The sequence below is a fragment of the Gopherus evgoodei genome, chromosome 9, assembly GCF_007399415.2.
Source record: "Gopherus evgoodei ecotype Sinaloan lineage chromosome 9, rGopEvg1_v1.p, whole genome shotgun sequence".
NCBI classification, from domain to species: Eukaryota; Metazoa; Chordata; order Testudines; family Testudinidae; genus Gopherus; species Gopherus evgoodei.
Window position 1 is genome coordinate 81,997,592 of NC_044330.1, and position 24,506 is coordinate 82,022,097.

A 24,506-nucleotide genomic window follows, 5' to 3' on the forward strand; every position below is an offset into this window, starting at 1 on the left:
GGGTCAAATTTCAGCAGGATTGACTCAGACCTTCGTCAGTCTAGAGGAGTTCTATGTGGTTTGCACTGTGAGGGTCTTTCACATGAGCAATTGAACACTGAAGTCTTGTCTGTCCTGTGTGGCCATTAATGATCCCTTCATGAGAAGGAGTGTCACACAGATATATTTTGTCAAAATTTCCCCCCTCCTCTACATTGATGTGCAGCATGGTGCCATTCTGGTTGCCACCCACCCATACCAGAGGTGTCTGCCTTTCATTGGTGAGTGATGTGGTACCTATTTGTCTATGTCCTAGTAACTTATATATTATTATAATAATATTATTATTATAAAGTAACTTTTTATATGTGCGTGTATATATATATTGTATTGTATGTTAGTGTATATACACAGACACACACTAAACATACAATACTTAGGGCCCTACCAAATTCACCGCCCCGAAAAACATGTCATAGACTATGAAGTCAGACCTCCCCCATGAAACATAGCTATTGGAGATGAGAGAAAGGGGCAGGGCTAGGGGCTTCTACTGTTTACCAGACTTCAGTTGCTAGTCCACCAGGCTGGGGAGGGATGGGACTTCCTCTTCCCCTAGTCTTGGAGGGAGATCAGACCTACCTCTGGTACCTTCCCCTCCTGCAGGCAGCACAGCTGGACTCTGAAGGTAGCTCAGAAATGAGGGTGGAAATCATGCCATTCCCCCCACAAAAGCTTTGCAACCCCTCAGGACCTCCTTTTGGGTCTGGACCCCCATGGTTGCACCATGAAATTGACCAATTTTAAAATCCTCTAGCTGTGAAATTGACTAAAACGGACCATCAGTTTGGTAGGGACCTAATAACACTATACCAAAGAGCAGTATCTCTCCCAATGAGTGATGTCTTCCTCCTGTTGTCTTGTCAGGACCGGAACCTTGTCTTCATATTTGCCTCTTAAGTGCCCCACACAATTATGGCAGGATATAAGTAAATGATACTTAATAACGATTAAAATGTTTGTAAAACACTCCTTCATGGGAGGAAAGTTGCTTAGGCAGGACACTAGGGACCTTGCGAGTGGGTTGTAGGGCTGGTGGAAGGCTCAGCACCGTATGCACTCCTCAAGGCAGGGAGGGGAAGAGCCAAAATTCTCTTTTGTTAAACTGTTAAAAAACACATTCAGATGGTGTTATCTAACTATCAGTATGCCTGCCTGCCTGCCTACCTAGCTGAGAGTTTCCCATAGCCAGACTCCCAAGCAAAATCAATGGTGACAAAGTCCCTAGTGGACTTCATGGAATCTCAGGCCCATCTCCCTTTTGGGGTCAAAACTCTGCTTGGGGGGAGGTTTTCTTTGTTATTAATTTCCTCCTCTGAGGGTGGGGTTGGCAGGGCACAGGGGGTGGCAGTGTGGGGCTGTCATTCTTAGGGCCCAAAGGCCTTTCCCAAGGGGGACCCCGTTCCCCCAGGAGGAAGGTGGCGGGGCAGCGCTTAGGCCCCGGTTGAGAGCAGCAGCTGACAGGATGTGCGAACAAGCGGAACCGCCGCATAACTGAGCCAGACAGGCGGGTGTCTTACAGGCAGCGCTGGGGTAGCCCCCGCGCTGTCGGCAGCCCAGGCAGGAGGCCGAAGGGGGTTGGGGATGTTTTAACTGGACTGTGGAGTCTGAAGCCATGAGGCAGCCGGGGCTACTCCCGCTCGGCCTCCCAAGGTAGCCTCCGGCCCGGCCCGGCCCGGCCCGGCAGGCGGCAGTATTGTGACGCGGCCGGCCTGCAGGGGGCGCCCCCGCCTCGGCTCACCTCACCGCTACGAGCTCGCGGTTTGACTGACAGGACGCAGCCCGGTCCGCGCGCGCGCACGGAGAACAGCGGCGGGGCGTGCACGCGCTGGCTCCTCCCCCTGGCCGGGGCGGGGCGGGCTCTAGTCAGCAGCGGCAGAGTGAGTTGCGATCGGACGCTGCGCAGCTCGGAGCAGGTAGCACCATGGTGAAAATCGCCTTCAGTTCGCCCTTCGCCCAGAAGGTCCAGCCCAAGAAGGATGCAGCCGAGGCACTGGTGGCTGACAAGGTGCGGGACGGGCTCTGCGGGGACCGAGCCTCCTCCGCCGCCGGGGAGCGACGAGGGGACCCGGGCCGCCGGCGCCATCTTCTTATCATGTCTGTTGGCTGGGGGCGGATATAGCGCCCCCAGCTAGGGGCTAAAATGGCGGAGGGCGAGGGCGCCCCCTAGGGAGGGGGGCTTCCTCTCGACTCCCCCTGCCTTGCTCCCGGGTGAGCGGGTCATCGGCCCTGCCGCGCTAGGGGGAAGAGGGGCCTCCGGTCCCTACCCGGGGGAGGTGTCTGGTCACCTTCCCCCCAGGCCCGCAGCGGGGCCGGGGCTCCGAGTCGGTGAGCTGCCGCCGCGGAGCGGGGCGCTGGGTTCGGCGGTGCCTTTGGCCTGCCCGGGCCGCTCTTGCGCTTGCTCGGGGAAGCGGACTGGGGGAGAGAGCGAGGGGGGGAGAGAGGGATCCATTTTGTGTGTGTCGGGTGGAGCGGTGTTATTGTTCCTGTCTCTAATGGAGGCCGGCCGGGGTGTGCAGGGCCCTCTCCGCTCTGGCTTCTCCACGGCCATTTCCTTCCCTTTAACCCACCTTCTGTTTGGATGGCGTCACAGATTGCTGGGCACCCCGCAGGGACCCGAGCTAGCCAGCGTGCGGCGAGCCCCGCTTAACCAATGAAAGCCCCGCTGCGCAGCAGCTCCCGGCTGTGGGGCTAACGGGGGCCGGGGGTGACTTGTATGGAAATGCAATCGCACATGTCCTGCTTTATGCTCTGTGCCGTCCTGCTTGAGCCATGGATCCTCGCCGTCTAGGAGTACGTCCTGCTCCGTCCTCGGCCAGCCCCGAAGTTAGCTTTAAAACCCTCTCCACGCTCCCAGTAAACAGCGTGTTCTCACGCTTGGGAATGATCACACTTTAATTAACGAGCTGACCTGAGTGGTGTTTTCAAACTCTAATCTCTGTGTCAAACGTGGCATAAGCATTCATAGTGAAATTGGCAAGGAGAGTATTCTGGAAGGACTGAGCCAACTAGCTCAAGCAGTTTTGAATATTTTACCTAAATCATGTTGCTGGTCAAACCCTTTTTGTCACTCAAAATTGGTTCTGCTTAAACATTCAACTGCCACTGCTGTTATGAAAGCGTTGTTGCCAATTGTTAGGAAAGATGGAATTGTTGTAAACTGTATAGGGTTATGGCTTGTGATCTGACCTACTTTGTGTTGACTGTATTATACCTTTCAAAGTAGTCTATCAAACTAAACTACATACATCTATTGACAAACTCCTCACTCCAACTCCAGGGTAATGTAGCAGATGGTCTTAGAGGTGCATGAATACCATGCAAATCCACTTAGCCAAACTGAATTAACTTTTATTTATGTTCTCTTCCTTTTTGCATTTGCTATAATAGTAGAAAGCAAACAAATTTTCTAGCACAAATGTTTGCTGAAACAACACATTTTAAGAGAACACCACAAAATACTTGTACAGAAAACATTTTAACTCGGATGTCAGAGTTCACACACAATCTCTTTCTAAGATAAATAAGCAAACAGCAAATGCCTCATGATTTGTGTATAGTCAGCACAAACCAACAGTTAGGGTTTTTTTTGTTTTTTTTCCTATTTATTATAAATTGAAATAAGCACCCATCTAGACTGTTTAGGGTACCTTCACAATTAGAACCACACTATTCAGTAGCACACCAACATTTGATTCAAGTAATGAGAAAGGATGGGGAACTATTCAATGGTGTATGTATGAATAATATCAGTACAGTATCATGATAAAGATAGGCAGGTGCAAAATAAAACTGATCTCAATAAATGTAAGCTTTCTTTAAAAGATGTTTTATTTTGTGGCACAATCTAAATGTCTGTATGGTGAAACAAATTCTCACTACGCATAAAATGTAGTAATTTTTAAATGATATTTTCCAATCTACTGCTAGTGGCCATTTTGATGAAGCAATACTTGTTACACCAGTAGCACGTGAGCAGAATGTCGGATAAACCAGCATCTGACATGGACAAAATTGTGTTAAAACTGATTACTTAAGAGCTAGTTCCTTCCGTATGTGAATTTTCAAGTTTGTGATTAGCAAAACATGGATATGCCTTTTAAAAAAGGAATTCAGTAATATTCTTACGAAAGGCCCTTTTAATGTGCTTATTTATTTATATTCCAGTAGTACTTAGGGGTCCTAATCATGAATTAGGGTCCCACCGTGCTAGGCACAAACAATAGATGGTCCCAATCCCAAAGAACTTGGAATCTAAGTCAATACTAATCTCTTTCTGCACTAACCTGCCATGGGAAATCCAACCTGTAGTTGTTTTTAGACGTTTTGATGCTCCATTTGCTCAGCATATGCTGTTGGGGGTGTGTGCAGTTGGCAAACATAGCTAAGGGACACAGTCAGTTTAAGATAACACTTATCTGAGACGTTTGCTTCCATTTCTTAGAAGTAGCATTTACTGTTACTTCTCTGAATAAAAATACTTTCCCCATTTGTTGTGCATTTGGCAACACTGTGTACAGAGCCCACCTCCTGGCTGTATGGGCCACTTACACAGCAACAGAGGGAGAAGATCACTTAAAGAATTGGAAAAGGTTATTGTAAAACCACAAAAACTGGCATGGGACTGAGGGTAATAGGATGACACTGAGATATTTACATAGCATCTGGTGGATGTTGCTTTGCACCCTCTCCTGTCAGGAATAAGTTATGAAAGGAGGTCATTGTGTTAAACAAGAAACCAAGCTTTAAAAAAGCTTGAATGAAATAAAAATGATCTTGTCTGCTGCTTTAAAAGTTTTTGAAACTTGCTGGAGTTTCTTCAGTTAAGATATATGAAGAAGAATAGTTATACACATGATAAATAGACAGTTGAGAGGTGGCCTCAAGCTCATGAAATCTGCTGTATCTCGAACGTAAGACATAACAATGAAATTTTGTAGATTTTTCAAATCAAGTTAGAAAATGGCTACTCTTAAAGTTAGTGGAAATGTGTGTTTTTGTTTGTTTTCCCCTATACTTTGAGTCTATTGTGAGCAGTTATTTATTTTAAATATTCTGAAATGGAATAGTTTAACTTCAGAGGACATGCCATTTTTGCCCAATTCTGGAATTCCAAAGGATTTTTTAAATTTCTGCTATTAGCTGTATGTTCACACTAAACACTTTCATTGCACGTGTTTTTTAAAAAGTTGGTCTTCAGTTGCCATGGCATCATACCAGGAAAACCTTTCTCAGGTACAGCCTTTTTCCCAAGAGACATATCTGCAAGTTTAGCCATGCCCATGGTGACACTCTATGTGGATCACAAGTCAAGCTTGAGCACTTAAACAGGTAGCAGAATAATGATGACTGTAAATTCCAGGCAACTAAATTGTGTCAAATCTCTTGTTCCTTTTTCTATAAAGGATCCAGAAATTGCAACACATGGAAATGAAAATTCATCTGGAAGATGTTTATTGACCCTTTTGGGTCTTGCATTCATCTTAGCAGGAGTTGTGGTTGGTGGAGCCTGCATCTACAAGTACTTCATGCCTAAGGTATTATGAATATTTATTTGTTCAGAATAAATGTTTGGTTTTGTTAACTTTCATATTTTGACAACCCCTAAATCAAAATACTAACTAATTGTAAACAGTAAGTTTATTACAGGATTTCTGTCATGGTATTGATAAAAATTCAGGCTTAATAACTGAAATGAGTCACAGGCCTTGACAGTTGAAGCTTGGGTAGAAAAGAACTACACTAAACTTCTGATTTAGCGTTAGATTAAAATTTTAAAATAAAGTGCAACATCAAAAAACAGCTGACTTTTTTTTTTTTTTTTTTTTTAGCATAAGGTGTACCGTGGGGAAATGTGTTACTTTGAAAATGAAAATCAGGATCGTGCTCTAGAACCCTACTTCCTGCCCATTGCAGAAGAAGCTGATATTCGGGAAGATGATAACATAGCAATCATTGATGTTCCAGTTCCGAAGTTCTCGGATAGTGACCCTGCAGCTATTGTTCATGATTTTGACAGGGTGAGTTTAAAAGGGGCATTTTAATGCTTTTAGAATATGGGTGGCTTTTACTTCTTAGGTGTCCTCTGGATAATAGTTTTAAATGTCAGCTTTATGTGACTTTGTTCTTGAGACTATATCCTTTCAGTGTGGCACCAACAATTAGGCATCTCCCACTTCTGGTAATGAAATGTCTGTTGATAATCTGTCCCTTAGTGTTAACAAAGTTTACTAGTCTAGGTGTAAACTCTAGCTACTCCTCTGTCTCTGAAAAGACTTTCAGTTTTAAGTCATAAATTAAATGAAACAGGTTCATTTAACAGAATGGATGTGTCAGTTGCTGTGTGATTTGACAATGTTGCCCATGATAGATTTTGGGAATGATTGGGCTATTTGAACTGGGGAAAGGAGAGTTTTGAACCTGAATTGGGACAGGAGAGTAAAAATTGCCAATAAAATAGAATTTTTTACATACAAGATGTTTTTGTTGTTGTTGTTGTTTTTAGTTGTATACTACAGCAAAATGCAAACTGAGGGAAGCCCCATGCAGCAAAACAAATGTCACCTTCTATTTTTTTTTTTTTTTTGGTGGGTGTGGCAGAAAGGAAGCTTCTTCAGACAAATTCCTAGTTTAAATGTATTTAAAAGTAGTTGAAAACCAGGAACTGATAACATTATTGGGCTATTCATATATGGCTTCCTAAAGCCAGGATTCTGTGGGGTGCAGTGTAAAAATATTGCTGCAAAAGTAACCAAAACTTATGTTTAACCTAAAATATAAGAATCTCTTAGATGAAAGTGTCTTTTTCAAAAATCATAACAAAGGAACCCTAGGTACTTAGTTTGAGGAAAAACTGCCCTCAAAGTTTGGATCCCAATCAGTCTTCTCCAAAACTGGTGGTCTTGTCAGCTACTCAGACATCAATCAGAAATTGGCATTTTTGAAAATTCCACCCTAATTTTGCAAGGTTAGGGGGTGGGAAATAAAGACCTCCTAAGAAAGAAAGCAAATCTGGGAGTATGCCACCTTGAGAAAAATATTTGAAAATGCCTACAATTTAGTGTATTTCAGAAGTTTAAAAACAACAACAATAAAAATTAAGTTGCTTTTCAGAAGTGTATACTGAAGTTTGTTTTTATCCTTGGACAGTCCAAGACTTCTGCAGGTGAAATTTAAACTTTTTTGGGTGGGTGCGGGCATCTCCGGAATGGAAACTCAACATATGAAATAAACTGAATACCAAAATGTGTATTCTTCTTAATGTTTAACATTTCAGGTTTCTGCTGACTCCTTTTTACTTCATGTTTTCTTCACCCCCTGTATGCCCTTTGTGTACTTTTCTTTTTCCTATGTTGTGCTCTTGCTATACTCCTCCACACGTAGAGTATGTGTATGCTTCTGTCTATCCATCCCCAGTGCTTCATTGCTGTAAGGCAATTCTTTTTAACTCAGTCTCTAAAAACCTTCCCCTAGTTTTCTTTGGCTGTGAAGCTATAAATCATCCCATGCTCACTGGAAACAACTGTATTTCCAGAGTCCTGAAGCAGAAATCACTTGTGCTGGAGAGTAACGAAGCCTTTTTCCTTCCTTGGTATAATTTGAAATGTCATTTTAATGGACAATTTTTTAACTTTTTGTTCTCTTCCCCTCTTTAATCCCATGAAGTTAGCAGCTTTTGGCTGCTAAAATCATGTTGGGGTTGGGGAGGGAAGGAGAAGGATAATCAGCATGATGTAGGTGTTTTAAAGATGTTTCATGACCTGCTAGGTTTAACAGGCTAGTACAGTGCTTTCAAGCCAAACACTTTTTTTCCAAGATCGGGCTATAAAATGGGCTTTCTGATAATATGAGACAGTTTGCCTCTTCTCTCTGGATTTGAGGGAGTCTTTCATGGCCCTATGTGAAGGGCGAGACTGAAAAAGGCTACAACTGGGGTTTCTGTGTAATGAAGTCTACCTGGACTATTGTTGAACCTTTGAGAGCAAAAAAATCATACTAAAATGCCTAAGGAATTACTACTTAAGACTTAATACATTTTTTTCTCTTCTAACCACTACTAAAACTCTCACTATTGTTTGTTTATAAACATATCACTTCTATAAACAGAAATTGCTTTGAGTACTTAGAGGTGGCATCTACAGTTGTTAAGGATAGATTTATTTTTTTTGACAGAATCTTACCATCAGTTGAAGAGACTAGGCAGTTTATGGTAACTTTAGTGAGGTTCTGCGAAGTATTGTGCTAAATTATACTTCATACAAATACTCTAGTCTAGCTATTTATATTAGTAACTACACTGCCCCATGAGAGTTCTCTGTCTTATAGCTAAAGGCATTATAATGTAACTGGAAAGTGACAAACCAGGGTATGTTTCCAGAAAACTAAGCCAGAACATGGATGTGCTGTTTCTGACTAGCACTATATTTTAATTAGGCTCCTATAATTACAAGAAAACATCTTCAATATATCAGGGAGAGGACTTGGTATTAACTGTCATAAGATGCGCCTTCCTGGTAGGAAGACTCTCTCTTAAAGTATTAAGGCATATACTCCCGTGGTCTGTCTTTCACTTCCAGTTAGGAGGCTCTCTTATGCGAGGTAGAGCTATAGCCTTTTTCATGTTCTGAAATTACCAACAATAAACTTATTTTTAGTTCTGTCACTGCTTGGTCTAAAAATACTAATTCTGTTGTGATGTTTTTAATATGCCTGATCTTGGCCTGCTAGATACTTAATGAGTTTTGTGTTTCACAGAATCTAACAGCCAGTTGTAATCATCACAAATTAAGATAGCACTTGATTTATTGAAAACAGCTGTTAAACTTCTTTCCATAATAGCTTCTGACTGCTTATCTTGACTTACAACTGGGTAACTGCTATGTGATCCCTCTGAACACATCCATTGTTATGCCACCAAGGAATCTGATGGACCTGTTCGCAAAACTGGCGGTATGTACAATTTCTTCACTACTTGGAATAGTATAGCTGAAGGGAGTGATTTCTGATAATAAATGAAACTGCAAGGAAAAAGTTCAGTAGCAATAACTGTCCCCTTTCCAGAATGAACCTTTTTTGCTCCCGAGGGTATTATTCCTCAGTTTATTGTCATTGTGGTAAAGCTTCATGGTCACTCTTTTTAGTACATTTTGTACCTGTTGAATGGATAAAGAACTTGAGTTTTCAGGGTAACTGCTCTCAGATACTAAATATCTAGCTTTAAGAAAGTTAAGAACTTGCAGATAACATCAGATCTGGCCACTATGGAGAAACATGGAGCAGAATTGGAAAACAGGTCTGAAATTGGAAGTTAATGGAATGGTTTGTTTTGGTTAAATAGAAACGTTCACAAAATAACTGAATTCACTTGTTCTTCTAATTGTTGACCTCAGATCATTCACTTAAGTGCAGTTGTGAGTTTATTTCATGATACAAATTCAAAACCAGTTGTGTGGCAACTGTTAAATTCTGAAACAAATTGGCACTTTCGAGGGACTCTGCTTTTTTAGAGTTAAAGTAAGAAAAACCTGATTTCTGCCTCCAAATGAGATTTTAAAATGGATTAAACTTTCTCTGGCTGTGTTTTTATGTAGAAATTTTTCAAAGCCAGTGTAGACTTGTGCAATTTGAGCCACACATCAGCTTGTTAAATACAGCAATATGATGATTTTTCACCTTCATGAAGACATGAAACTTTCAAATAACCTAAACTTTATTTTTTTAAACATTTTTAACCCAAACAGGAAACCGCTATTAAATTATTTGACTTGATCTTAAATTTTAGAATTTTTTACCCAAAACCAAGAAAATCAGATGGCCTTTTGAAGCTATTTAAAACTTCTAATATTATTCAGGCTCCCTGCAAACTAAAAAAAACAAACAATGTGTCATGACAAAGCATTGAAATCAATAGGCTGTAGTTATCACCTCTGACCAAAGAGACAAACTTAAAGGCTGCTGGTTTCTCGGTTTAGTTACTTATGTTGGAAACAGTAAAGACTTTTGCTAGGAAGTGCCCATATCTCCATGGAAGCAGACTTTATAATCCTTTCCGATGTAGTAGTGTATGTGTGTTTTGAGAAGGAGCAGGCATGATAGTCTCATAGCTGGAGTGAAAGAAGAGGATCGTGTTTTAGCACAGTGTTTCTCAAACTGGGCTCGCCGCTTATGTAGGGAAAGCCCCTGGCGGGCCAGTTTGTTTACCTGCACTGTCCTCAGGTCCAGCCGATCGCAGCTCCCACTTGCAGTAGTTCGCCGCTGCAGGCCAGTGGGAGCCTCTGGAAGCGGCCGCCAGTATGTCCCTCGTCCTGCACTGCTTTCAGCAGCTCCGATTGGCCTGGAGCAGTGAACTGCGGCCAGTGAGAGCTGCGATGGGCCAGACCTGTGGCCAGGGCAGATAAACAGACCGGCCCGCTGGGGGCTTTCCCTACACAAGCGGCGACCCCAGTTTGAAAAATGCTGTTTTAGCATGTTGCGCGCTGCTCTTCTGGTCATGAATATTACAACTTTTCCTTACGATACCATATGCTATACTGGGCATATGAAGCCGCTGCATATACAGAGAAGTTATATCTGCCATGTCATTAATATATTTGGAAGCTGTAGCTGCACTCTTTTGTGTATTCATGGTATTTGGAGATATTTTCCTTATTTGAGGCAAACTACAGAAATACCACTTTTGAATAATGGGGGTGGGGTTGAACAATTTACTAAGGCCATGTCTACATCTAAAATTTTGCAGCGCTGGTTGTTACAGCTGTATTAGTACAGCTGTATAGGGCCAGCGCTGCAGAGTGGCCACACTTACAGCAACCAGCGCTGCAAGTGGTGTTAGATGTGGCCACACTGCAGCGCTGTTGGGCGGCTTCAAGGGGGGTTCCGGGAACGCGAGAGCAAACCGGGGAAGGAGACCAGCTTCGCCGCGGTTTGCTCTCGCGTTCCCGGAGCCACCCTGCAAACCGCAGGGAAGGAGACCTGCTTGCTCGGGGTTCCGGGAACGCGAGAGCAAACCGCGGCGAAGCTGGTCTCCTTCCCCGGTTTGCTCTCTCGTTCCCGGAACCCCGAGCAAGCAGGTAAGGAGAACCGCTTGCTCGGCGGTTCGGGGAACGAGAGAGCAAACCGGGAAAGGAGACCAGCTTTGCCGCGGTTTGCTCTCTCGTTCCCGGAGCCACCCTGCAAACCGCAGGGAAGGAGAACCGCTTGCTCGGCGGTTCGGGGAACGAGAGAGCAAACCGGGAAAGGAGACCAGCTTCGCCGCGGTTTGCTCTCGCGTTCCCGGAGCCACCCTGCAAACCGCAGGGAAGGAGACCTGCTTGCTTGGGGTTCCGGGAACGAGAGAGCAAACCGCGGCGAAGCTGGTCTCCTTCCCCGGTTTGCTCTCTCGTTCCCCGAACCGCCGAGCAAGCGGTTCTCCTTCCCTGCGGTTTGCAGGGTGGCTCCGGGAACGAGAGAGCAAACCGCGGCAAAGCTGGTCTCCTTTCCCGGTTTGCTCTCTCGTTCCCCGAACCGCCGAGCAAGCGGTTCTCCTTCCTGCTTGCTCGGGGTTCCGGGAACGAGAGAGCAAACCGGGAAAGGAGATCAGCTTGATTACCAGAGGCTTCCTCCTTCCACGGAGGTCAAGAAAAGCGCTGGTAAGTGTTTACATTGGATCACCAGCGCTGGATCCTCTACACCCGAGACAAAACGGGAGTACGGCCAGCGCTGCAAACAGGGAGTTGCAGCGCTGGTGATGCCCTGCAGATGTGTACACCTTCAAAGTTGCAGCGCTGTAACTCCCTCACCAGCGCTGCAACTTTCTGATGTAGACAAGCCCTTAGACTGTCAGACTTACTTCAAGTTAGTTGGGGTGCTATATTAGGAAAGTTGTAGTTAGCTAGACTCACTCACACAACCCAAGCATATGAAAAAAATTAACAATTTGAATGTGACCCTTAATAATGGGTAGGTAATGTTAAAAATGAATCCTGTTTTTATTTAACAATCTAATGAACAGAATTAACACTCAAAATCCAGTGGTGGTCAAAATTATTTATTCTTTGTTATGTGACCATCCAGAAGACTAGTACAGTTTCTTAACAGAACGTTAATGAAGGAATTTAACTCCCTTTTTCTCTGTCTCTTTTTAAAGACTGGTTCTTACTTGCCTCAGACTTACCTAGTTCGTGAAGAAATGGTGGTAACAGAAGAGATAGATAATGTGTCTGATTTGGGCATCTTCATTTACCAGCTTTGTGTAGGAAAAGAGACCTTCAGACTGCAGCGCAGAGATCAGAGAGCAGGTGAGTGTTTCCTACAGTATAGGAAATGTACTACCTCAATAGAGAGGGGAAATAGGAAACCTGAAAACTTCACTCCAGAAACAGGTAGGTGTTAATGCCCCACTAAACAGGCTATTGCTACGTTTTTATTTTAATGGCGAACAAAACTACTTTGGAGTTTTTGAGTCTGAAGATTTTCTTCTCCAGTGAGACATGGTCTATTACAGGTTACAAAACCCTCATTGATATGCCCAAAAAAACAGCCTGAACATGAGTTCACTTTCACTCTTTCATTCTAGTCAGAGGTTCTGAGATGATGGAGTATTTGGAATTTGAGAAACTAGCTTACATATGAATCTTGTTTGCAGGGGTGGGAGGGACATCCAATTTTAACAGTCTAATGTTTGGATAATTGGCCTTCAGATAATAGGGAATTTCTCTTTTTGTTAGATTCTGCAATTTGGCAGAGTGTAACTATTTTAGATGCTCGTTGTCACAAGTAATGAATGCTTTGAGGGAATCTAAAAGGAAATCTGAAATACAGATGCCTAGATCTGCATGTGATACCAACTGACTTTCATGCTTTAAATCCTAAACATTTTGATGCAAGATTCAATTGCAACCAAACTAGAGCACTGCCATCTATTCAGGAATGAATTTGGTATCTAAGTTGTTTGAAGTGGGTCTGAATACACAAATATGCTGCCAAAGCCCTAATGATACTGGGAGCTTTCTGGTCATCACAGCTCTTTAAAGCACTCAAGGGGGGTTTTAATAATAAACTATACTGTGAGGTACATACAGTAATTCATGTCAGTATCTTCTAGAAATTAAACCTTTGCGTCCTAATATGTAGGGGGTTGGTTAGAGGAAGTTGTTTGCCAAACAATGAACTTGAGATTCTTTTTCCCTGCTCCATTTTACAGTGATCCTCCTGTGTGAAGTGATCTGAAGGGGTATTCCTTGACAGCCTGTTGGTGCTGCTCTTTGTATCTTAAATTTGGAGGTGCTTATCATGGAATATCAGGGTTGGAAGGGACCTCACAAGGTCATCTAGTCCAACCCCCTGCTCCTAGCAGGACCAATCTCTGGGCTGGCCAGGGAGCAAGGGACCCTACTAATATGCGCTGCTGTTAGGTAACTGGTACAACTCCACCTTGAATCAACATTTATCTTTGTCGTCTTCCTGCTCCAAATCCACCAGGATTTTGTGTATTCCTTTGATATTGTTGCTATTGGGAGAATAAAACTAGAAATAGAAGGATCAGTTGTTTTGTTTCTGCTTCTGTTCTGCTGACAGAAGTAGGACAGCTTTATATGCAGATACAGGGGAATCTCTCCGTCCCCCTGAGAAGCTTACAAACATGCAGGGGAGGATGTTAATTTTAACGCCCTTGGTAGGCACACACTTTTTTTAGTTCAGATGGATGCTTTGTCCCAGTGAGTTGTCGATGCACTGAAGACCTTGCATAGTGGACTGCACTTGCCTAAATACAAAATCAGTTTTCTTTTGCTCTAGTGTATTAACCCTCCATTAGTGTTGCTGACATGCCATACTAATGCATTAGCATTGACTGCAGGAGTTCAAATCTGCAATTTGCATGAGTTGCTTGCATGTAGATCTTTTCCAGGAAATAAATAAAACCACTTTACTGTGGTACAGTATGTTGCTGTAATTAAGCTGGTTTGCCCTTGCCTTTTTTTTTTTAGGGTTTTGTGATTGTACTTTTAAGAGAATTGCTTGGGTCTAAAACTCTCCATAGAAAATCCTAGTCTAAAAGATAATGTCTTCTTGTTAATATGTAGTAAATGCCTCCATGCCCTATATAACCAGGGACACTAAAACTGATGAAAATCAAATGGTATATTCTCATTTTGCAAACACTTCTTTTGGGGGAAGAGAAGAGGAAATAATGGGAGAGACAAGAATCATGTACTTAGTAGACCTTCCATTCAGCTGTTAATTTCCAAATAATTTCTAGGCCTGATATTAGGGATTGAAGACGACACGGTGCCTTTAGTTAGAGGTGCTTGACTCTTGGAGTTAATGTCCTGGAATTTTGCAACTCATTTGTTGACACTTCAAACCATGTTTTCCCAGGAAGTCTTTTGGGCTTGGGGAACAGAGGAGGAGGACAGTAGTGTGTGGCTTGGTTTTGTTGTTCTAGTAAATTTTTTAACTGAGACTCCATATGCAGGGCAATTTTATACAGAACTTCCCACTGACTTTATAAACCTTCTGCAAAAGCTATTTTCAAATGAGCTAAAATTCAAAGTGAAGGCCAACCTTCTTGTCAGTTTATCATAACAGCTAGTACTCTGGAGGAGACTTTCATCGGAAACTCTTGTTCTGTGTGTTCTGTTAAACTACCCAAACAAAACTGTTTCTAATAGTCAGCTTCTTAGTTTTCATGAGGTATCTGACATCACTCAGAGCACTCCACTAGAGAGGCTGAATTTGATCAGCTATTGCTTTGATTACAGTATTGCCATGTTTCTCTTGTCATTCTGTCTAATCTTTTTTCATTAAAACCACGTGGGAGAATCAATTATGCTGTGGTAGGGGTCTGCTGCTGACATGCACTGATAGCGCTCTGTCAAGTTTTTAATGTATTTTATACATTGTTAGCAGAGTGGCAATCAAGGGCACAATCATATTCCTATCAGTGAGTGGAAGCTTTGCTGTTTATTTCACTGGGACCAGGATTGGGCCCCAGAGTCGTAATCTCTGCAGTGTTTTGGTGTAAGTGTGTATCTGGCTGAACAAAAAGGGATCGTGTTCCAAACACCCTCTCTGCAGCCACTTCAGAGTTTTCTGAACCCTGGAGGGGAAGAGTTTGGAAGAGCTATGGTTTAGTAGAGGGGCTTATGGCATGACCTTAGTTTAGAGACAACAGCTTATAGTTAGAAGGGCTAAAAGGGTACTAGAAACAAGGAAATTACATTTATTCATAAGAGGTATTTAACACCTGTTTGTTTAGTCCTAGTATAATGTCAACACAGCTCTCAGAATAGTGGGCTCTTTATATTTAATCAGTAGAAACAAGCTTGTGTACAACCATAGTGACAGACTAAGCTAGTCATAAACTGCTATCTCTTAAGAAATATACAAATACATCTAGCTATCTGTAAAGAACACAGTCTTGTAGCTTGCTAATTTGCATTTTTCTTCCAGGTCTCCAGAAGCGCTCAGCTGAGAACTGTCATACAATCAGACACTTTGAAAACTCTTTTGTGGTTGAAACAAAGTTCTGTCAACAGTGAAAGACACTGGATGGAAAGTGACTATTTCACATCTTCATTAAAAAGTCTGAGCTTTACAGTTTGACTTCTAAATTAAAATGTGCAGTGATAATCAAAAGCCTTATTATGCATCTCCTGTGTATTGCTTGTGTTACAAAACACACAATCACCATTTCAGCTTTCTTTTGATCCTTGGTATAACAGACTATTTTTAGTTGTCTTACGTAAAACTGAAATTTGAGACCTTTAGAAGAAATGTGTTATCAACTTATCCATTGAATGTGTCTGACTTAGAATTTTTCTGGGAAAGGCAGAAAAAAATATATATAATGTTAATTGATTCCTTGATCGGAATTACTCCTGGGGGAGTTCTATACCACTGTGCATGCACAGAATTTGTCACTGTAGATTTGTTCGTTTCCCTGCAGAAAAATGGCTTTCTGACGGGGAAGCTACAAAAGTAATCATGCGACCCTCCCCAGCAGTACATTTTTGGGTGCCCAGGACAGCCAGCAGAGAAGTAAATCACTGTGAGGCAGGACTGGAGAAGACACAGCTGATGATTCCTACCCTGCACCAGTCTCAGCTGCTAGTCCCGGCTGGGCAGGGGAGGATTGGACTTCCTCTTCCCTTGCACGGCATCTGGGGCTGGGTCAGATCCACTCCCAGATTTCTCTGCTAGCTGTAGGAAGCTAAACACTCTTCCTGCACCCATCGCTCCTCAGCTGCAGGGATCGCTGTACAGGGAGTTGCTCCACCATCCATCCACCCCTGTGCATTCAGCACCACTCACACCCAGACGATCCCGCCAAGCCTCACCCTTCTCCCCCCCCCCGACATGCCCCATTCCTGCTGCACTTGGATCCCCACCCTACCAAGCCCCAGCCAGCTGCTCCTGGCTTGTAAACCCACTAAGCCCCCTCCCCCAGCATCTGGACTCCCACAAACACCCAGGCCCCCTGCTAAGCTCTGTCTCCTCACACTAGGACCCCCCTCTGCTAAGCCCCAACCACATTCACCTGGACCGCCCTGCAGAGTCCATTACTGTTGCACCCAGAACCCCCCAACAAATCCCTGTGCATCCAGATCCCCTTGCACTTGGATCCCCCACTGAGCCACCTGCACTCAAATTGCCCCACTTTGAACCCACAATTGGATTCCATCCACGCTTGGATCCTACCTTGCTGAGCCTGCCTGCCCATACCTGGTGCATGGAGGGGCAGGGCTCTGGGGTGTTTCTTGAGAGGCCTGCTCCTTGCACTGTCAGGGTGGGGTGCAGCCTCATTACTGAGTCTGTCCCCCAGGAGGGGGGAGCTGCACAGTGATCTCTCACCTCTGTGCAGCCAGTGGCCTGTGCTTCCCGATGCCATGCTCCACATTTATTTGACAAAACTTGCAGAATTTTAAATTGTTCTTTTAATTTTTTGGCCCAGAATGCCCTCAAGAGTAGCCGGAATCAGTTCTTATACACCTTTTGATTTTCACAGAACGATTAAATTAATGCATTAGTAATCCGTGGTTTGCACATTTAGTGTAGTTCTGTAGAGTTGATCTGCACTCAGTTTTCTGGTTTAAAAAAAAAAAACACGACAAAAAAAACCTTTCAACATTTATTGTTAAAGGTTTTGTTTTAACTTCCAGGTGTGAAGCATGTAAAAGCTAACCTCAGTGATTATAAACTTCTAACATTGCTTTTTTTCATTTTGTGCAATTACTGTATTGAACTTTGTATGTATATTTGGAACCTTCCCTAAGTTTACATTTAAATTCTTTATACTTTTGTTTGATTTTTTTTTTTTGTGGTATTTAGTTGTCATAGATTTAGTTGCTGTTAATCTCTAAAGTTAGTGTCAGTATTTTGGTTATAAATTGGTTTATCTTGTAACTGCTTGTTTCATTAAACCTCTCTTGATATGGCCCACTTGTGGATGTGACTGTAGCTGTAAATTTAACAACTTTGGCCTGTACAACAAACTTTTTAGATCAGAACTTTTTATGAGCAAGTAGCATTATTACTGCAGTGGGAGTATTGTTCCTTGTTGAGAACTGCAGTATAGAGATGGCAAAGAGTTGCTAGAGTGCTGCAGATTCAAAACTTGAGTCTGTTTTAATAAGGGACTTTATATTGGCATTATTCCTGCAACCTTATAATAAATGTTTCTCTAGAACTATGGTGTTGGTCTTAATTGACACTTAAAGTGGTGGCTGGGTATACCCTAATGAATGGGGGTGGGAGGAGTGGATTTAGTGTACTGTCATAGCATATTTCTAAAAAAAAAATGGTAAATAGAGATGCAGCCTTATGAAGGAAATGCTCCTATATCTGCCTGATCATTCTTGTTCCTCTAATGTACTAGTGGGTATCTAAACTCAATGTGGAAATTTCCAGCTCTTTACCAGTTGTTTTTCCCCTTAAAGGTGCTAGTTTTTGTTTTGTTTTTGGAGGATGTGGGGGAAGAGGGCTTCTCATTGTGTTCTTTGTGGGTGTCCTGCAATTCGGTAGTGAAGAAAACTTTTGGACTGTGAGCTGCAATTGACAGCTCCAGTGCAACTAAAACCATAAAAATCCTTTCACAAGGCTCTTCGAGAGCAGGATTAATAAAGATAACTTTGTTTTTTTTAATTTTTGTTGGGTACATTGAGACAGACAAAGTAATATTCAGTAATTAACTTCCTCGCTCCTCAACCAGACAATGCAGATATTACTGAAGTTAACAGCACTGTAAATGAGTACTGATGATGATCATGTAGCTCATGTGGCTTCGCTTTGAACTGAGATGTGTGCGCACACGCTGAAGTGTCTAAAATAAAAAGCTCACTTAACTATTATTGCAGAATTTCATTTTTATATTGTAAATAGAAAATTTTGCTAGCAGTTGAGCGTGAGGAACAGCATGACATCCCTGAGTTTTTACCTTAAGTTTAAGAAAACCCAAAACTATAAATGAGGTTACATGTGCCACAACATATGACACTGCTATACAGAAATAGGTAAGAGCCACTGTAATGGCTTTGTAACCAGTCACTGTCCCTGTCACTCAATCCTGGTGTTGACTTCTTTAGAAAAAAATGTACCAACACAGGTTAATGTAGCACACCTCTATAAAACTTACATTTCACTTTGTTTGGAAAATGAAATGGTTATCATTCTGCAGACAGAACTGTGATTCAGGAAATCATTCTAGGTAAATGAGTGCTTTGTCAGAAAAGCTGGGAAGCAATTGGTGGTTCCAGAATGCTGCTTTTTTTTTTTTTTTTTTGGACAGGATGCATGTTGTAGCCATATCAGCAGAATTTAACAGCTGCTTAAGCAATGGGATAAACTGATACTCGGGAAGAGGGGGATAACTTTCTGCAGGGACAGTATATGCATTGTGCAGACTTACCCAACAGGTTCCATGAAGCTGGTGATAATGGTCCTATCACGGGGTGGTGAAAAAGGGCAGTGTGACTTTGCCCAGATTGACACGCCCAGAGCTGAGAGTATGTATCACTGTCTCTGTAAGCAGAGGCTATGCTACAGACTCGCAGCTCTCTTCTGAAGGTGTTAGGGCTTCTCTTCATATCATTCTATAGGGAGGAGCATGTGGCCCTGTATGGCTCTAATATTCAGTAAAGCACGGAAGCATGGTAAGTTGTAACACATGCTTCAAAGTACTTTGAATAGAGAGAGAAGGTCATGCTCATACTTCAAGCCCAAGCTTTGCTACAGTGGGAAAGAAGTCTGACTGTGTAGGATAGAGTCAAAAGAAGGGCATTCTGTTTGTCCTTAGCCCAGACTTTCTAGGGGAAGTCACTCCATCTCTCCCTTGATTTTTCCTCATGAGTAATACCTCAGAGGATGGATTGTTTTAATTTGTTTTGACACGCTTGTGTGGAAGGACTTAGAATGTTTAATACCAGTCGAGTGGTTACACAGCACTTAAGTCTCGTCTTGCTCTCTGATCAAGATCTTGGCGGAAGAGCAATCTACGTTTCTAAGGACATTTCCAATAACCCCCTTTTTCCCAACTGGGCTTTAAGCAACATTGAAACTCACAGCTGTTGTACAATGCTAGCACTGAATCCATTAGATGTGTCACCTAACCTAGAATGCATAGCAAGGATAATAGAGCAGATGAGTGCCTCAAAATACCCAGGCAGCTAAAGCTTCCTCACTCTTCGAATGGAGCTACCTACAGATCTAGGCAGACTTTTTTGCTTTGTTTTGGGCTGCCAGCTTGCAGCGCATGGAGTGCAGCAGATGGTGCTGATAGTCCTCTGCAGCCAAGTTTCTGGATTATCTAACCCTTTTTCGTTTTGTAGGATCAATTGACATTTCAGCTGCGCACTTCAAAATGAGGCTGGAGTTTATCCTAATGTTTAACAACTCTTGCCCATTTTGTATTAATTGACAGGTATAAGAATGGGAGGGTCAGGCTCTAAGGCCTAGATTCACAAAGGGAATTTAATGCCTGACTGTCCCTTGAGATGCCTCAATTCAGCATCAGGCACTGCCATTCACAAAACCGCAGCTCAGTTGCTAGCTAACCCTGTAGGCACCTTAAGCACCTAATTTTCCATTGGTAAAATCCCCTAGGCACTTCAATTTCTGGTACTGGGCAGGTACAAAGCCACCTAAGAGGAATGCCTAGTTTGTGAATTCCCCTTAACTTCCCCTGTGAGGCCTGATCTGGTAGGTGTACTCAGAGCCCACCTAGCCCCTCCCCCAAAAGACAGGAGGGCGCGTGGCCTCCTTATTACCAACAACTCAAGCGGTTAGAGCACTCTCCTGTTGAACTGTTCCACTTTATGTGAAATACTTAAACACTGGGCCAGAGAGAGAGAGAGACTGACTATACCCAGTGGGTAGTGGGAAACCTGGATTGAAGTCCCTGCTCTGAATAGGGCAGAGGAGGGATTTGAAGCTGGGTCTCCTACATCCTGAGTGAATGTTCGAACTACTGGGCATAAGGTACTGGCAGCACCCCAGTTTTCTTGAGAAGACTGACCTTGAATAAGGCTCCTAACTCCAGGAGAGGATTGACTGCTAGGCATCCCAAGTGACGATAGGTTTCTAACACTCTTCGAGCCATGGGCTTAAGGCACTTCCTGCTGGCTAGTTGTGATTTCTCAGGCATCTTGCTCGCTTTTGGGAATCCTTGTTTTTAGGTACCAGTGATCCCCTTGCGTTGTACCAAGAGCTTGGGCACCTAACCTGGGGTTCAGAGTGTCAGTGTGGGTGAGTTAATATCTTCTATTGGACCAGTTTCTGCTAGTGAAAGAAGCTTTCAAGCTACACAGACCTCTTCTTTAGGTCTGGGCTTGTGTAGAAAAACTCCACAGCTTGAAACTTGTCTCTCTCACAAGCAGAAGTTGGTCCAATAAAAGATATTACTTCACCCCCTTTGTCTCTCTGATCTCCTGGGACCAACACAGCTACAACACTGCAAATAACTGGGAATTGTCAGTTCCACTAGGTGACACAAAGCCTAAAGGTTAGACACTGAAATGTCAAATTGTCTTTGTCTATCTCCAGTCTCCATCTGCTTACTCTGTCTCCTATAAACCTTCTCTCAGGATTTCTTGTTGGCAACCAATGCATCAGTTTTGCTTTACTTTAATGCAGGGCTTCTCAAACGGGTCGGGACCCCTCAGGGGGGCATGAGGTTATTACCTTGGGGGGGGGTCGCTATCTGTCAACCTCCACCCCAAACCCCACTTTGCCTCCAGCATTTATAATAGTGTTAAATATATTAAAGTGTTTTTAATTTATAAGGAAGGTTGCATTCAGAGGTTTGCTATATGAAAGGGGTCACCAGTAAAAAAAAAAAGTTTAAGATCCACTGCTTTAAAGTGTTCACTAAACTTTTATGTTGTAGTAAGTAAACATTTTGACCAGTAGGTGGCTCTTTAAGCTAATTTTTGTATTTGTTGAAGTCTACTACTAAAATAACTTAGTGAAAGTAATTGTCTATTTTTATGTACTTTAAGGTTTCCGAAACCTCAAGTACTTTACGTAATGTCTCAGTGCAGACATTCTGCTTTACAAACCATCTTACAGTGGTTCTCAAACTTTTTTTTTTACTAGTGACCCCTTTCACATAGCAAGCCTCTGAGTGTGACCCACCCCCCCTTATAAATGAAAAACACTTTTATATATTTAACACCATTATCAATGCTGGAGCCAAAGCGGGGTTTGGGGTGGAGGCTGACAGCTCGTGCCACCCCATGTAATAACCTGGCGACCCCCTGAGGGGTCCCGACCCCCAGTTTGAGAACCCCATGCAAAATAAAACATAGTATCCCTATCTATATATTGAAAGTATAGTGATTTCTCATAATACAAACCGTTTGATACACTGCTTTGGTTTTTGAAAGAAAACTGCTTGTATCTGAAATTTATAGAGTGTTTTAGCAAGCATCTCATTATCATATATGACTTTTATCCCTATTAAAGAATACTTTGTAGAGTGAATGAATGTAAACTGCAACATAACTCCTTTTTAAAAAACTTAACTGGTTGAGACCATTCGTCAAAAATCAGTGTAGTAAGTGAAGCTTATAACTGAAATGAAAACTCTACTCCTGGTCACAGTCATCATTTTATATTGTAGGTCTGTGTCCACCAAAACATCTGCTGTCAGTGGGAAACCACTGCCCAGGGGATAGGCTGGGATACTTACTTGTTGGCAAGTTGTCTTGATGCTAATATGCAGGCGACATGCCTGACCCCTTAAAAATATCTTCAACTAGTGCTAAGTTTTGAAAATCCATGTGCAAGCGGGAGGAAAATGTTATGAAATTGCCAAGAAAACTACCTCGTGCTCATAAATCCCATGTAGTAGATGACTCATGATCTCAAAACCTACTTTTGCACTATTCTGTGTATACTAAAGGAAAGAAAGCTGCTGCTCATGACAAGCTTAAAATAGTTTATGTAGCTGAGGTACTGCTGACCTTTGCAGCAGCCTCTAATAAGTCTCCACTTAACAGCCACTTGTAAATGGCCAGATCAGGCATGTGCTGTTAATAGTATTTGTTAAAGCTATATGTGTGAATCTGTATCCTCATCAGAGTTAAGGTGTTAACCTCATTACCATGTAGGTCACTGTGGGGGGTTACAGATACCATAAACTTTGGAGAGCTAAAACCCACTTCATCAGATGCATTGGTTTTTTTTCACTCCATGCATCTGATGAAGTGGGTTTTAGCCACAAAAGCTTATGCCCAAATAAATTTGTTAGTCTCCAAGGTGCCATAAGGACTCCTCGTTATTTTTGCTGATACAGACTAACACAGCTACCACTCTGTAACCTGTCAAAATTATCATATTTTTAAAAAGTAAACTGCCTTGGCAAAGGAAAATTGATGAATCCATGCTACCTCTGTGATGAGATAGAAACTGAACACATGTTGCAAGAGAGTGTGGTCTAACTCCTATAGCCAAGAACAATGTGAGGACAACAAAAATCAGTGACCTTGACAAGTGAGTAATGTATAGCAAGGGGAAGATCAAAGTGGCTGATGAAATGCTAGGTAGGGGAACATCGCTGAGATAATGGGAGTGACAATAGTCCTTGCATAGGGGACAGCCTGGCCTTTACTCAGCATGCTACTCCTGATAAAATACCTTTGGCGGAAATGGTGAAGTAACTTTACCCTGATAGGATAATGAATTCCAGGAACTGAGACTTGTTCATAAGCAGGTTGGGTGAAGGATAGGGAAAATTCTTAAACTTATTGTTGCTTACATGTTAACTAATGGGCTAAAAGCCTAGTCTAGACAAAAGGTTGTAATTAGTTGGCCAAGTTAAACCCTATGGCAGGGATTGGCAACCTTTGGCATGCAGTCTGCTAGGGTAAGCACCCTGGCGGGCCAAGCCCGTTTGTTTAGCTGCCACATCCGCAGGTTTGGCCGATTGCGGCTCCCACTGGCCGCGGTTCACTGCTCCAGGCCAATGGAAGCTGCTGGAAGCGGCGTGGGCCGAGGTATGTGCTGGCCACAGCTTTCCGCAGCCCCCATTGGCCTGGAGTGGTGAACGGCGACCAGCGGGAGCTGCAATCGGCCAAACCTGTGGACGCAGCAGATAAACAAACCGGCCTGCCAGGGTGCTTACCCTGGTGGGTCGTGGGCCAAAGGTTGCCAATCCCTGCTCTATAGCCTTGTCTTCACTCAGTAAAATAAGGTGTGTCCTTAACTCAAGGTAAAACCCTCGTGAAGAAAAACCAGTAATTTTCACGAGTTAGCAAATCAAGGTTAAACCATAGACTCCCCCATAGTCTTTAATTCAACCTGCTAATGTGTTTAAACTACAAACCCCTATGTCTTCACTAGGATTTTGACTTGAGTTAATTAACTCTGTTTTTTTTCCCTAGTGAAGACACAGACTGGGGGATGGGGGGAAGCCTAGAGTTTACCTTGCCCAGCTAACACTTTAATAGATTTAAAATTTTTATTAAAACTAATGTAAAAATTATATAATACATAGATTAAGAAAAGAGTGTCTGTTCATCTGGGTATAGTGCCTACAACTGCCTTGTCTACACTAGGAAGTTAACATGTTAAAAACACAACTTTTTTCCTAGTGAAGATGAGGCCAATATGGCCCAAGGGGTCTTAATTTTTGAGATGCAATATTTTATTTGCTTTTCTTTGTGATTAAGAAAAGGGTGTCTAACCTCACTGGGCTTTGCAGAGTATTCTGATGAGGTACATTATGCCAAGAATTTGTTCTGTTTTACCACCATTCTCTCTCTCTTGTTAATAAATGTTGTTTTAATCAAGACAACTGTCACACTGGATAATTTCACACAGATCGCCTCTGAAAGAGATGAAAATTCCTCACCTGCAAGTGGCAGCCTCGTTAAAGAAATTATTTTCATCATAATTAAGCTTAAGATCAAAGATAAAGTATTCTGTAAGAGAGAGAGGTTGTTTGGAAAGGTGTTTAAGAGGAACTAGCTGAAGTTATGAAACTCGGGCATGTT

At 42.7% G+C, this 24,506-nt stretch overlaps 1 protein-coding gene across 1 annotated transcript; it reads left to right on the forward strand.

Annotated features, from left to right (window-relative positions):
* The first annotated feature begins 1,882 nt into the window (after positions 1 to 1,882).
* On the forward strand, positions 1,883 to 17,704 carry ITM2A (integral membrane protein 2A). Its single transcript, XM_030576646.1, has 6 exons — positions 1,883 to 2,047; positions 5,445 to 5,576; positions 5,871 to 6,059; positions 8,878 to 8,988; positions 12,164 to 12,314; positions 15,469 to 17,704. The coding sequence occupies exons 1-6, from the start codon at positions 1,964 to 1,966 to the stop codon at positions 15,555 to 15,557; spliced, it is 756 nt and encodes a 251-aa protein (XP_030432506.1). The 5' UTR covers positions 1,883 to 1,963; the 3' UTR covers positions 15,558 to 17,704.
* The last annotated feature ends 6,802 nt before the right edge of the window (positions 17,705 to 24,506 follow it).